General features: G+C 38.0%; 1 protein-coding gene across 1 annotated transcript in view; it reads right to left on the bottom strand.

Moving 5' to 3' along the window:
• Positions 1–608: 608 nt before the first annotated feature.
• Positions 609–12,125, bottom strand: part of col23a1a (collagen type XXIII alpha 1 chain a) — a 106,932-nt gene continuing 95,415 nt past the window's right edge. Inside the window, exons 12-31 of the mRNA XM_063877278.1 lie at positions 10,008–10,034; positions 9,863–9,889; positions 9,701–9,754; positions 9,547–9,606; positions 9,362–9,406; positions 9,185–9,262; positions 6,953–6,997; positions 6,777–6,821; positions 6,599–6,679; positions 6,454–6,507; positions 6,030–6,095; positions 5,905–5,931; positions 5,754–5,813; positions 5,603–5,674; positions 5,480–5,506; positions 5,324–5,377; positions 5,145–5,231; positions 4,754–4,852; positions 3,927–3,965; positions 609–3,142 (exon numbers count right to left, since the gene is read on the bottom strand). Of these exons, the coding sequence (XP_063733348.1) occupies positions 3,092–3,142; positions 3,927–3,965; positions 4,754–4,852; positions 5,145–5,231; positions 5,324–5,377; positions 5,480–5,506; positions 5,603–5,674; positions 5,754–5,813; positions 5,905–5,931; positions 6,030–6,095; positions 6,454–6,507; positions 6,599–6,679; positions 6,777–6,821; positions 6,953–6,997; positions 9,185–9,262; positions 9,362–9,406; positions 9,547–9,606; positions 9,701–9,754; positions 9,863–9,889; positions 10,008–10,034 (1,098 nt within the window). The 3' untranslated portion in view covers positions 609–3,091. The remainder of the gene's footprint in view (positions 3,143–3,926; positions 3,966–4,753; positions 4,853–5,144; positions 5,232–5,323; positions 5,378–5,479; positions 5,507–5,602; positions 5,675–5,753; positions 5,814–5,904; positions 5,932–6,029; positions 6,096–6,453; positions 6,508–6,598; positions 6,680–6,776; positions 6,822–6,952; positions 6,998–9,184; positions 9,263–9,361; positions 9,407–9,546; positions 9,607–9,700; positions 9,755–9,862; positions 9,890–10,007; positions 10,035–12,125) is intronic.

Below are 12,125 nucleotides of genomic sequence, written 5' to 3'. Positions count from 1 at the left end.
AGTACTCATTTATACTACAAATGTTGATGTAAGATTTCATTATTTAGATAAATTAGGCTACCATAACATTTGACATAGATGTTCCCCCGCAGGATTATATAAAACTTTCAGTCAGTGATGCCCATTTCCTAAAGCGCTACCATGAGGTCAAAATTGCAATGTATTTGGTTCGTGGCCAAATTCTTGCAAAACATCTGATCACCCTTACAGTTGGTCTGTATTTATATAGCGGGTTTGAAAAAGTGTATTTGAAAAGATTGTTTAACTTTAAGAATTGTTGCTCTGTTTTCCCTGTCAATTATAATCTGGCAAGAGTCTGAGGATGTGAGGAAACCTTCAGATAATGATATATACTTTTCATTATCGTTGTATTGGATTATTAGGGTAATTTGTATCCTTGTATAGATATGTTTTAAAGGCCATACATATCTTTAACTTACAGGAGTTGAGTTCTGGCAATTTCGGTCTGGATGATAAAGTCCTGTGTTTACTAATCTAAAAAAGTCTGTGCCTGTGTGTTATGTAATCAAAATTGTTATACATGTAATATGGAGTAACGTCGGAGAAACACCTAAAAGATGTATTAATCCTAAAAGAATGAAACAGAATAATTTTCCATGATTATGTTTTATTGGAAGAAACATCATACAACTGGAGATTTACCTTCAGTCTACATGTTTAAGGGACCAGATTTGATGTTATACATTTTTGAACAAGTAATTACAAAAATAGCTTAATTCTTTTACAACCAAATACACCACCAAAAAACATTCTCACAGTCAAGTTATTACTGTGATATATGACTCGCTAAAACACCTAACTGTATTCTGACACTGTGCCATTTAATGACTCCATTAAGCCTTAAAACTGAAACTGATAGATTCTGCGTAAGAAATAAAAACATATTACAATGTTAAGTGACAGAAATCATTCAGCTTCCAGTGAAATAATGCTGAGAACTGTGTGGTCTACAGTTGAAATACTGTGCTTTCAATACAAATTCCAAAACATTTTGTAGATGTCAAGATTTCTATTTTAGCTTAATAATATGCAACTCATGTACACACTTAAAGAAAGGATTTCTAGAATACCTTTAACCTTAATAAATGACTGCTGCAGCATAGGTTAAATATGTGATGTAATTATCCTTCTAAAGAACCCTTTTAAAGTTAAAAGATCCCACTGATAAGGAAATTGCCTTGTGTGTTGTTGGTAATGAATTTTTTTGTGGCATACTGCAAGGGAATCTTTTCAAAAATAAAGTCAACGTTTAATGTCAAAGAACATGCACTACAATGTGGTTGTGTATTGGAATTAGCAATGTTTAGCAGGATGTACTGCATGTTGTTTGTGAATAGATGTATTAAACCACGAAAACATTCTGATTATTCATATTCAAATATTTATGTTGTAAATGATTGCTATATTTCATAGTGCTCAACCACAATATATATACCTATATACAGCTCTGGAAAAAATTAAGAGACCACTTCAGCATTATCAGTTTCTCTGGTTTTGCTATTTATAGGTTTGTCTTTGAGTCAAAACTTTTTTGTTATAAACTACTGACAACATTTATCTGTGTTGGAATTCAACAGACACTGGAATGGCTGCCATTCATGTAGAGATTGAGATTTAAGAAAAATTTAGAGTGATCTCTTAATTTTTTCCAGGGCTGTATATCTGAATGCCATTCATATTATTAAAAGTACAACTAAAATCAATACAGAAAATACAGATTTCCACTAAAAACATAAACACAAGTTTCCGTTTATATGTATATGTCCTGGTAAACAGAACCAAATAATGATTCCATGTAATAACTTTCCTGTATACATGTAGCCTAATATTTGGGAATGGTACATTAATCAACCCAAGTACAATTTATCTTTCATATGTTCAACATTCCTTTAAGCAAAGATCAATGTGTAACTGGATATGTGTGTTGATATGAAGCTTTATATTGGTACATTAAAGTACTTAAACACCAAGGAAGTATTCCATCTGAGAAAAATGTATCACAAAGACCAAGACACACCATTAAAAGTCACACTTTTTGTGATAAATGAAATAAAAAACACACAAAATTCTGTATACCTGACAGTTATAAACCGTTGTCTTAAGAAGTACTGCTAAATAAAATGAATAATTACAAATAACAATGGTGGCGAATACATTTGATTAAAATTCCTCAAGGTCTGTTAGTCCTTCAGTTCAAATGACTTACATTGATTCAAAAATATCAAACAAACAACACACATTAAAGTCAGCAGCAAGAACATACACTGTTGTCCAGGTCAAACTGGCAAAAGTAATTAAACATGTCTCCATCAGTGATTAAATGATAATAATCAGTCAAAATGAATCAGTTACACAGAAAATTATTAAGAAGAATAATTTGATTGGCAATCATTTATCAAAGTAACTGAAACACTGATTTATCAACAATACTGTTAATGGTTCCTTCAAATCTGGCCTTGAAGTTACATTGTTTTTTTAATGGCACCGACAGGAATGCAAAATGTAACTGGACAAAAAAAGGTAAGAATATAATAAAATAAAACAAAACAAAACACCACACAAAAAGGTGTAAGCCATGTGGCCTGTTCAAATGGAAAGATCATTAAAGACTGCTTATTGCAAATGAAAATGTATTTACTGTCGTTGGAGGTTTCAATGAGGGATCACAAGTTATACAAGCTATCAGGATGCCAAACAACACTCTGTCTTGCTATGATAATGCATTTAATAAGTGGAAACCTTAAAGCCATACAATAAATCACCAAGACTTGTTCAATGTATCTGTGCAGTAAATCCTTCCGTATGTGCCATTGACGTCAGTGACTCCCAAGTAACTTTGACTGGTTTTGAAGCTATTGTGCAACATCATCAGCCGCAGGTGTGCTTTTACTTCTCAGGATAAATGTGGAAATGCAGGTTTCTCTGTCGTCCCCTCCTGGAGACTTTCCGTATCAGAGGATCTGAGTGTTCAAGATGACACTGAGGCATCACTCTGCTTCATGAAGGTCAGTGTGCCCCTTGTGTGCTCTCTGCCTGTCTGTGTCCTTTCTCCACCAGGCCCCGCACCCCTTCAGGGCTGAGAGAGACGCTTGCGTTTGAGCTTCTGTTTCGCCATTTCCTCCTTTTTTGAAAACAGAGAGAGGAGAGTACTGACCCATATCTGCCACTCCCAAAGAGATCTGTCCATCCATCCAAACATCCGTGAGAGTGGGTGAGTGCACACACTGTACAGCGTTCATGATTACAATCAGGCAGCAAGTCAGGCTTTGTTAGTAAGGCCACTAGACTGTCAAGGCACTTCAACTCTGTCTTCTGGACTGTCCTTCAAAGTAAGAGTCCGACTGCCAGTTCAGTTTCTTCTCGTCAAAACTATAGCTGCATTCTCAGCGCTGGACCTCTAGAGGTTAAAAATAGTTTTCATAATACTGTAGACTCAAAAATGTCCTTGTTTAAAAAATCTCAATATATTATATGAAATGTTTTACAAAAAAAAAGAAAAAAAAAAGAAAAAAGGGAGCGGGTTGTTGTTGTAATTGCAATATATACCATATCAATATGTACAGATTCCATGCTGCTGGTTAGTCATCACTGCAAAAGAAGAATAGTGAAGATTGATTATTAGTAGAATATCAAATAAAAACACACGCATAATTATTAATTTAAAGCACTCATGCTCTATACTTACAAAATGCCCCTGTATCAAATCAGAGTCAAGCAATGAATTTCATTCTGACAATCTATGAGTAATATTTTTTTGTGGTTGTTCTACATTGTTATCCTTAAACTATTCCCTGACTATGCCAGCTGGTGTCTCATGATACAAAGCAAACCATTTATTAATTACTTCTTTTAACTACTTAGTAAACATTATGCTTAAAAGAAAGGTTAGATCTCTCAACACTCACCTTATGCCAGCAGCCTGGTATGGGCAGCCCGTCCTGTCCCTGCAGAGAGAACAGCAGGGGAATTTTACCAGGCAAGAAAAATCACGTGATGCCTTCTTTAACACACTTTACAGACCTGCAGTCTCTGTAATATCAGAGACAATTGTAATATTGTCTAATGTGTGAACTCCATTTCAGCAAACTGATTAAAATTAAACAACGGTGGAGGATTCTAAGCAAAAGATATTTAGATGTCTTTTAAATACAAGCTTACAACCAGCAGCTGGTTAGCCAAGATTAGCATAAAGACAGCCAAACTAGCACTTAAACATGAGAACTTTTTGTTTTTAGTTTGTTGTCAAATTTGTAACAATAAAAAACTGTACAAACAGAAGCAAAGACATTATAACATGCTAATTAAAGATTTGAGGTGCTGGCAGGCACATTTTTTAATTTTGGACAGAGCAAGGCTAGTTGATTTGTCCTGTTGCCAGTATTTATTCACTTAGCTAAATAGCTGCAGCCTAATAATTTATCAGCTGGCTTTGAAAGTGGTATAGGTTCTCAAAATCTAACTTAACATTAGAAAGCTAAAAAGTACACCTGCGTTCTTTGGCCAGTTAAAATAATGTTTGGTTATGGTAACCTAGCATCTTCCATTTCTTCATTTCACAAATCAAATGCACAATTTCCGATCAAAAAGATAGAATAGAAATATCTAGTATAGACATGTATAACAGAGTTTGACAGATAAAAAGACAGGAAACAAAGTGCTTAACAGAAAAAAGCAACAGTGGATGCATACATAGTGATGCAAAAGAGGAGAAAAGGAGGCAGAGTTACTGTACCACAGGACAGGGGGCCTCAGGGCCAGAAGGAGGAGTAGGAGGAGGTGGAGGGGGAGAAAGCCCTGCCTCCTCGAGCACACCTTTAGTCTCACCACAACCCTGTCAGCAAGAGCCAGTCACACATTCACAGCATTGAGGAGGAAACTCAGAGAAACACATCGAAAGGGACAGAAACAGTGCTGAGAGAATAGAAATGGGAAATACTGTGAAAGGTGAGAGAAAAGTTGAGTGAATTAATTAATTCATATGTGGAGTATTACAGTGTGTGTGTGTGTGTGTGTGTGTGTGTGTGTGTGTGTGTGTGTGTGTGTGTGTGTGTGTGTGTGTGTGTGTGTGTGTGTGTGTGTGTGTGTGTGTGTGTGCGTGTGTGTATAAATGTAAGGTGACATACCACAGGACAAGGCTGATCCAGGCCTGGAGGACCCTGCTCTCCCTTCTGGCCCTTTAGTCCTCTCTTTCCCACTGATCCCCTGTCACCCTGTGCAGAGAAAAATAATGAGATATCAAAATATTGAATTCATTGTGTTTTGATGAAGAAAATGAATGTTGTGTTCTTTTTTCTGTACGCACCTTGTCTCCTCTTTCCCCTCGATCACCTTTATCTCCCATCAGACCTGGGAAACCCTGGACCAAGAAGCACAAACAGGTCAGAAGGCAGCTGATCACCTGACACTCTTTAAAGTCAATTGAAAAAGTCAAGATAGAAATACCAGAAGAAGAACTCACATCTAGTCCAGGCTCTCCTGGTCTGCCCTTTGAACACACATCCACACATTTAATCATCATGTAAGTTTAATGACAGGCAGTTCAAATATTTAGTAAACACATTGGAGGTGATTGGGTGCTTACTTTTTCTCCCTTTGCACCTGGAAGACCCACTAACCCAGCAGACCCAGTTAGGCCCGGGGGTCCATCTAATCCCTGCAGTTAAAGACAATTATTATCACCATATCATGTCCATGTATATTCAATTTTATTTTGATTAAAATGTATCTCTTACTCTGGGTCCAGGACCACCATAATCCCCCTTCTCTCCCTTCATCCCGTATCCAGGCTCACCCTGCATGAGAAACACAGCAACACTGAGTACCAAACACAATTTCAAAGCCTCCACCTCTCACTACTGTAGATGTAGGTTATAGCAGTCTTACCTTAGGACCGGGCATACCATGCAACCCCTGAAAAACATAGTGTATTGTCAGTTTAACAGCTACAGGTGCAAACAACAAACTTGTCATTAAACCCTTTTAACTGGGGAGTAATAACTAGTACTCACCATGGATCCAGGGGCCCCGGGAATCCCTGGAGGGCCAGGTGGGCCTGGCTGTGAAATCATCTGAACCTGAGCCCCATGGAAATAAGAAGATTCAGAGATTAGAAAAAGGAAGATACATTCAAAAATCTACATTGAGGTTATAAATAGGCACATCCTGTTTCATTTGAATGCTACTACGGCATTCAGGTAATGACAAACATTAGGGTTCATAATGTATTTTTTTTCAGTATCATAAAACACATATTCACAGTGGATGTTTACTTTCTTTTTTCTTTCGGAATGTGTTCATCGGCATGTTTCAAGGGAGATTTGAATGACAAACGGTTGAGAACTGGTCCAGTCCTTAATTTGTGGACCCTTATGTGTTGAACTGACAATAAGACACAGGCGATTGAAAGCTTTATTGCATGTGTGTTTCACTAACCAGGTTGTCCTCCATCCTGCAGTCACCCTTCTCTCCTTTTTGTCCGTCCATACCCTAAACAACAAAGAAAAACATTAACTTATAGCTGTTTATGTGTTTTTCACTGTTTGTGTATCAGAGAAACCTGTTTACTCTCATTACTTACAGAAGGACCAGAGAGACCCATCTCCCCCTTCTCTCCTCTGTGGCCAGCTGGTCCCTCCTCACCTATGTCACCTTTAAGTCCCTGAAGGCAAAGAATAAGAAAATAAATGTGTGTCTCTATAAAAGACATAAACAATGAAAATAGAAACTTTCTTAGCCTGTGTCAAATTTCCACACACCTTCTGTCCATCAAATCCTGCTGGCCCAGGTAAACCAAGCTCACCCTGGAAGATGACAAAAAGAGATATTCACTTAGGATAATATGACTGGCTTTAACACAACATCCAAATACATTTTTATTTGGCAAAACAAATGGCTAGTTGAAGCTAACTGTTCGGATGATAGAGCCCTTTACCTTTTCCCCTGTTGTGCCTGGGGGTCCAGGTGGTCCAGGTGGGCCCTGCAAAAATAAGTAAATTGAGCAAGTGATAAATATACCTGGATAAACTTTATAATGATATGTTCTGTCAATCCTACTCCTGCAATAATGTTTTCACCACTTGAGGGCAGTGTAAAGTAACAATACAAAATCACCACCTTTAACAGGGTAAACTGGTTCACAAACAGTTACTTATTTAAACATCCAGGTGCTATGGAGCACCATTAGCATTCCTTCACGAGTAAGAAAGCAAATTCAGAAATCTGAAACTTGCTGTAAAGCTCCAGAGGGCTGAGGGGAACTGCAGAGATCCTTCTCCATTGTTTTCATCACTAAGAATGACCTCTTTCACATCCAAGTAGTCAGGCAATCCGTTGTAAATAAAAGTACTTATTATAGCTGCTTAAGTCCTCAAACAGTCAATAGACATGTTGTTTATACAATGTTTACTCTGTTTATCACAATGGTGAAAACACTGAGAACTTACAAAACTTCACAATAAGGCTTGCACTTGGGCCAACACAAAAAAATACATCAAGGCTAATGGATTTCACAATGCAGACAGTAAACAAAGCTGATGATTTCTTTCTCTCGTTCACTCTGTTTGCTGTTCACAGCCAACTTGAAGTCATTTTATCTTACAAAGATTGTACTGAATGTGGTTGTGGTACACAGTGGTCTGGCATCATTTTCTATTCTGTTGATTGATTTGATGCAGGATAAGACTGTTAGAGGAGGAGACAGTAATTGGTCACATGCCTTTATGTAACAATGCAATAGAGGTATTCCATGCTGGTTGAGTGAAAGGTCTTAAATTACGCTCCTCAATCTCTTCATCCACAATTTTACACTTGTAACCTCTCCTTCTGAAGTCCATGGCCATCTTGAAGTCATAAAAAAAGGAACCCATGTTGCCTCCCGGATGTGTACATGCTGGTTCGTGCCCTTTTTCAATTTCAAACTTTTTGTTTGTTTTAAGCCATGGAAACAAATAGATGTTTACAAACAACTATTTATTCGAGATATTCCATCAATAGAAAGTAAGGCTTCTCATGCAAATAATTATACAAATAAGATGAATTACAGTAAATAAGAAACCAATTACAGCACGGTTTTTAACCAAATTCACCATGCCCTTAAATTTCCCCACAGATTAAACAAATTCGGTTTTTCACACAAACAAGTGAATGGATCATAACACATGCTGGGTGGCCAATGAACATTCCCCGTTTCATGGTTATAACTCCAGAGGAGACCTTGCGTGTTATTTGGTGCCAAAGGATCCACATTGGCAAGAACCTTCTGATTAAATCTCAGGTTCAAGTTTTCCCTAACTTCTTTATGACTATCTGAAGCTGCTGTCTGCAGTGTTGCATGCAGGAGCCCATTCCAGATCAGTTCCATCAGAGATATTGCAGAGATTGTCATCTCTTATTAGCATGTAGCATGGTACATGGTAGAGTCAAAGTGTCTTGACTCTACCAAGGGATGTGAAACTGAGACTGTGGTGTCTTTAAGGGGTATTTTCAATGTGTTACCCTTGTGCACTCGTACAGATAAAAAACACCATGCTGCCCTTCAGGGAGTAAAAGCAATGTTTCTTGTGAGGCACTCTGGATACATAGGGAGGAAACACACTCAGCACAATGTAACAAAGGCTGTTCATTATCTGCATGATTAAGCATGCTTCTTTAGGCTTTGTGTTATCTGATAAAAAAGCACAGCTGTATTATATTTGCTGGGGCTGTGTGATTTATCCCAAATTAATAAACAAAAGAGCCTGGAAGACTAACCAGGGACACTCTGTGATATGTGGCTCTCTAGAGTGACATTCAATTAAAGTATGTAGCTCTGGGTAGATCATCATCAAACAAACACCAATCCCCTGAAGCAGGTGGGATAAGGTGCAAAGGCACACAGGGGGTGATCCAATGCAAGTCTATGCATCATTACAGTTGTTAGTTATTGATCACTCGAGTAAAACCATGCAGAAACAACAGCAGTTTACCGAAACACTGATGGTGTTGATGGCCTGTCAAGAAGAAATGGCAAGATATTCAGTTTTGGAGTTAAAAGAAAAAAATCTTTCTACACTTCCATTTCTGGGCCTGTTTAAGTTTTCCCTGATGCTTTAGTTGAGCCTCAGTGATAAATGCCTGATGTTTTACACTATAAATCTGGTCTCACTGCCGCTTCAATGTCACTCACCTGGAAAGCATCTAGAAGCTTCCCATTGAAGTCGATGATGTCTGACGAGCCTGCTTCGCCTTTTTCACCAGGATAACCCTATGGAATATACAGAGAAAAATGAATGGGATAAACATAAACAAAGGATGTTGATCAAGTCCTGGTAACAGAAGGATTTGAGAGGGCTAATACACATACCATCGATCCCTGTGGTCCTTGCTCTCCTATTTCCCCTTTGTCTCCCTGTTGGATCACACATACGGCATTGTTTTGTAAAAATCTTTCAGACAATACACACTTAACAGTGAATAGATATTGTTATGAGTAAGAAGAGTACACATTTTTTTATGTGTGTATTGCTCAAATGCAATTCAGTTTTTTACCTTAAATCCTGGAAGTCCATCCATGCCTCTTTCTCCTTTTTCTCCCGTACCTGCCTCTCCCTGTTTTCACACAGATTATTTAATGCCAATGCATGAGAAGACAAATACATCAGCATGCAAGGTCAAATAATGGATGAGTAATACTTTTCTTTACCTTCGCTCCTGGAGGACCCTTTGGTCCTGGATACCCGGGCTCACCATCTTCTCCCTGCCAAAGGAATAAATAAATGTCAAAATTACAAACATTTGCTTTCATGGTACTTATGAAAAATGCTATAAGGTTGAGAAAAGGTCAGACATATTTTAATGATCGTACCGGCTTCCCAGGCGTTCCTTGTTGCCCCTGAAGCAGACATATATTTAGTTACAATAATTATCCAGAGAAAGATAAATAATCAACGCAGACCTATATTATAAAGTAATGATAAAAACAATCGGAAGTGGATTTGAACTACACTCACCTCAACACCATCACGACCTGGAAACCCCTGAGCATGACAAAAGAGAAATGTTATAGGGTGGGGTCAAAAAATGACGTACTTTTATATAAACTGTCATGAGGTCAAGGAAAGATGTGACGGAATTCATACAGACTGAGGAAAAGATAACTTCCCCACTCTTCTCTTTTGCTACTTTAGAATAGAGAACACAACTACATACTTTATAGGCTGACGTAATTATTTGTCAGGAGATGTATTGACATTTCTTTCGTAAGGAAATTCAAGTTTACTCTATGCTAGCAGAGATAAGAAATGAAGCACTAAAGCACACTTAAAAAGCATTTACAGAATTTGAACAGAAGTTATTATGGGTGCCATTTCGAAACTTACAGGTCGCCTGGCTCAGTTAGGAACTTTTCAAACAAAAAACACAATTTCCCCACAGCCTTGATCTGGGCTGCAGTTAAATCTCCTTTAAAGAATCAAACAACTTGGGCCTCTAGATGTCAGTGTTTAATAAGATGAGCATTCCATGGACTCCAGTCTTGAAAGCACTTTTTCTGAGCCAGAGTAAACACAGACGGGCGTCAAAGGAGAAACAAGATACAGATGCTTCCTCAGGGCACGAAGGCTCAATGAGTGGTTACATATGCTATAGCCATCAGATCCCAATCTAATTTAACACCTGGGAGATTTAGACTGAGGTGTTTGACAGCGCTCTTAACCACCATCATCAAAACAGCAACCGAGAGAACCCAAATTATCAAGACACTGTTGCTTTTCCTATGTGTCACCCTCTATATGTCAAGTCTATTCAAATTCTGTTGTTCAAGTCATAAGAGTTATTGAGATTTACATGTCGTTTTTTCAATAGCAATGATCATTTACAGCCAAATATTTTAAGTGTATTGTTTTATTTTTCAATAATTACCCTGCACTGGAGCGCTGGACAGTTCTCAGAGTATGATGACTGATTAAACCCCTCCCTCCTCCCAACACAAACTGGAATAGAGTATTGCAGGTCCTCTTTCTGGCATCTGTCCATCAGTGATTTGGCTTACTTAGGTAAACTGAGCTATCACGGCTTTGAGCGGGCCAGGTGGACGTGCGTGTCCAACATCTGTCAAGAAGTCATCCATAGCAGCTCTTTTACTCTCACACACTTATTTTTTCTAGTAAGTATTTACTTTCTCTTAGTGAACTGCATTAAATGCATGATATAAATTACACTGTATAAGCGTTCCACTCATATTTTACAATAATGTACAAAACTATTTAGATGTGAACCAGCATGTTTGTATTCCTCCTTCTCTCTGCCAGCACATACACACTGTCATCCTGATCCCATCTACTGCTCTGTCTTCCTTTTTCGGTTTCCATCCTCAGTTGCTCCAGAAGCTTTTCAACCTCTTTTTTAACCCTCCACATCTTTTGATCTGTCTTCAACAGCAGCAGGAAACAACTCATCTTTGCAAATCATTTTTAGCACTTCTTTTATCTTCAGTGCAGTAGAGTATGGATGAAGAAGAGTATGGATTTCAGATACATTTCAAAATAATACATTTACTTGAAATGATAGCTTGAATTAAGATGTGTTGAAGTAAAGCACATGATATTTACCATTTCAGCAGTTTAAAAAACCCCCCCATCAGACAGAGACTAGCTGCAACTTTTCCTTTCCACTACATACAAATGCTAAGGGTTCAATTACACCCACACTGACACCCACACTAACCATCTCCTGTTCAGCCAACTCACACATCTGCACACAACATGGAGCTTCTTTTAGCGCCACCCTGCTTTATTTGGCCGTTATTGGTTTAGAATTGCCTTTAATCAAAGTTATAGAACGGTTCCCCTCACTTCGACCTTTTCTGCTTTTAGTAATATTTTTCTGCTGTGCTGCCATTCTATTTTGTCAGTTCTGTGTAAGCTCCCAACTCATCCACATTGTGACCGACATTTTCTCATTTGAATCCCTTTGCTGTCCTGTGCCAGTTGACTGTACCAGAGCATTCATTCCTTCATTTGGTTTAACAACAATAACCCTTTAGCCTCTATTTCTTTTTTTCCATCTTACAACCACAGATCTAAGCTGACGCTGCATACAAACTAAGCTCTGGAATGCAGAAAGTTAAT

The sequence above is a fragment of the Eleginops maclovinus genome, chromosome 23, assembly GCF_036324505.1.
Source record: "Eleginops maclovinus isolate JMC-PN-2008 ecotype Puerto Natales chromosome 23, JC_Emac_rtc_rv5, whole genome shotgun sequence".
NCBI lineage: Eukaryota > Metazoa > Chordata > Actinopteri > Perciformes > Eleginopidae > Eleginops > Eleginops maclovinus.
Note: the sequence above shows the minus strand (reverse complement) of the source record. Positions and strands in the feature narration are given on the sequence as shown.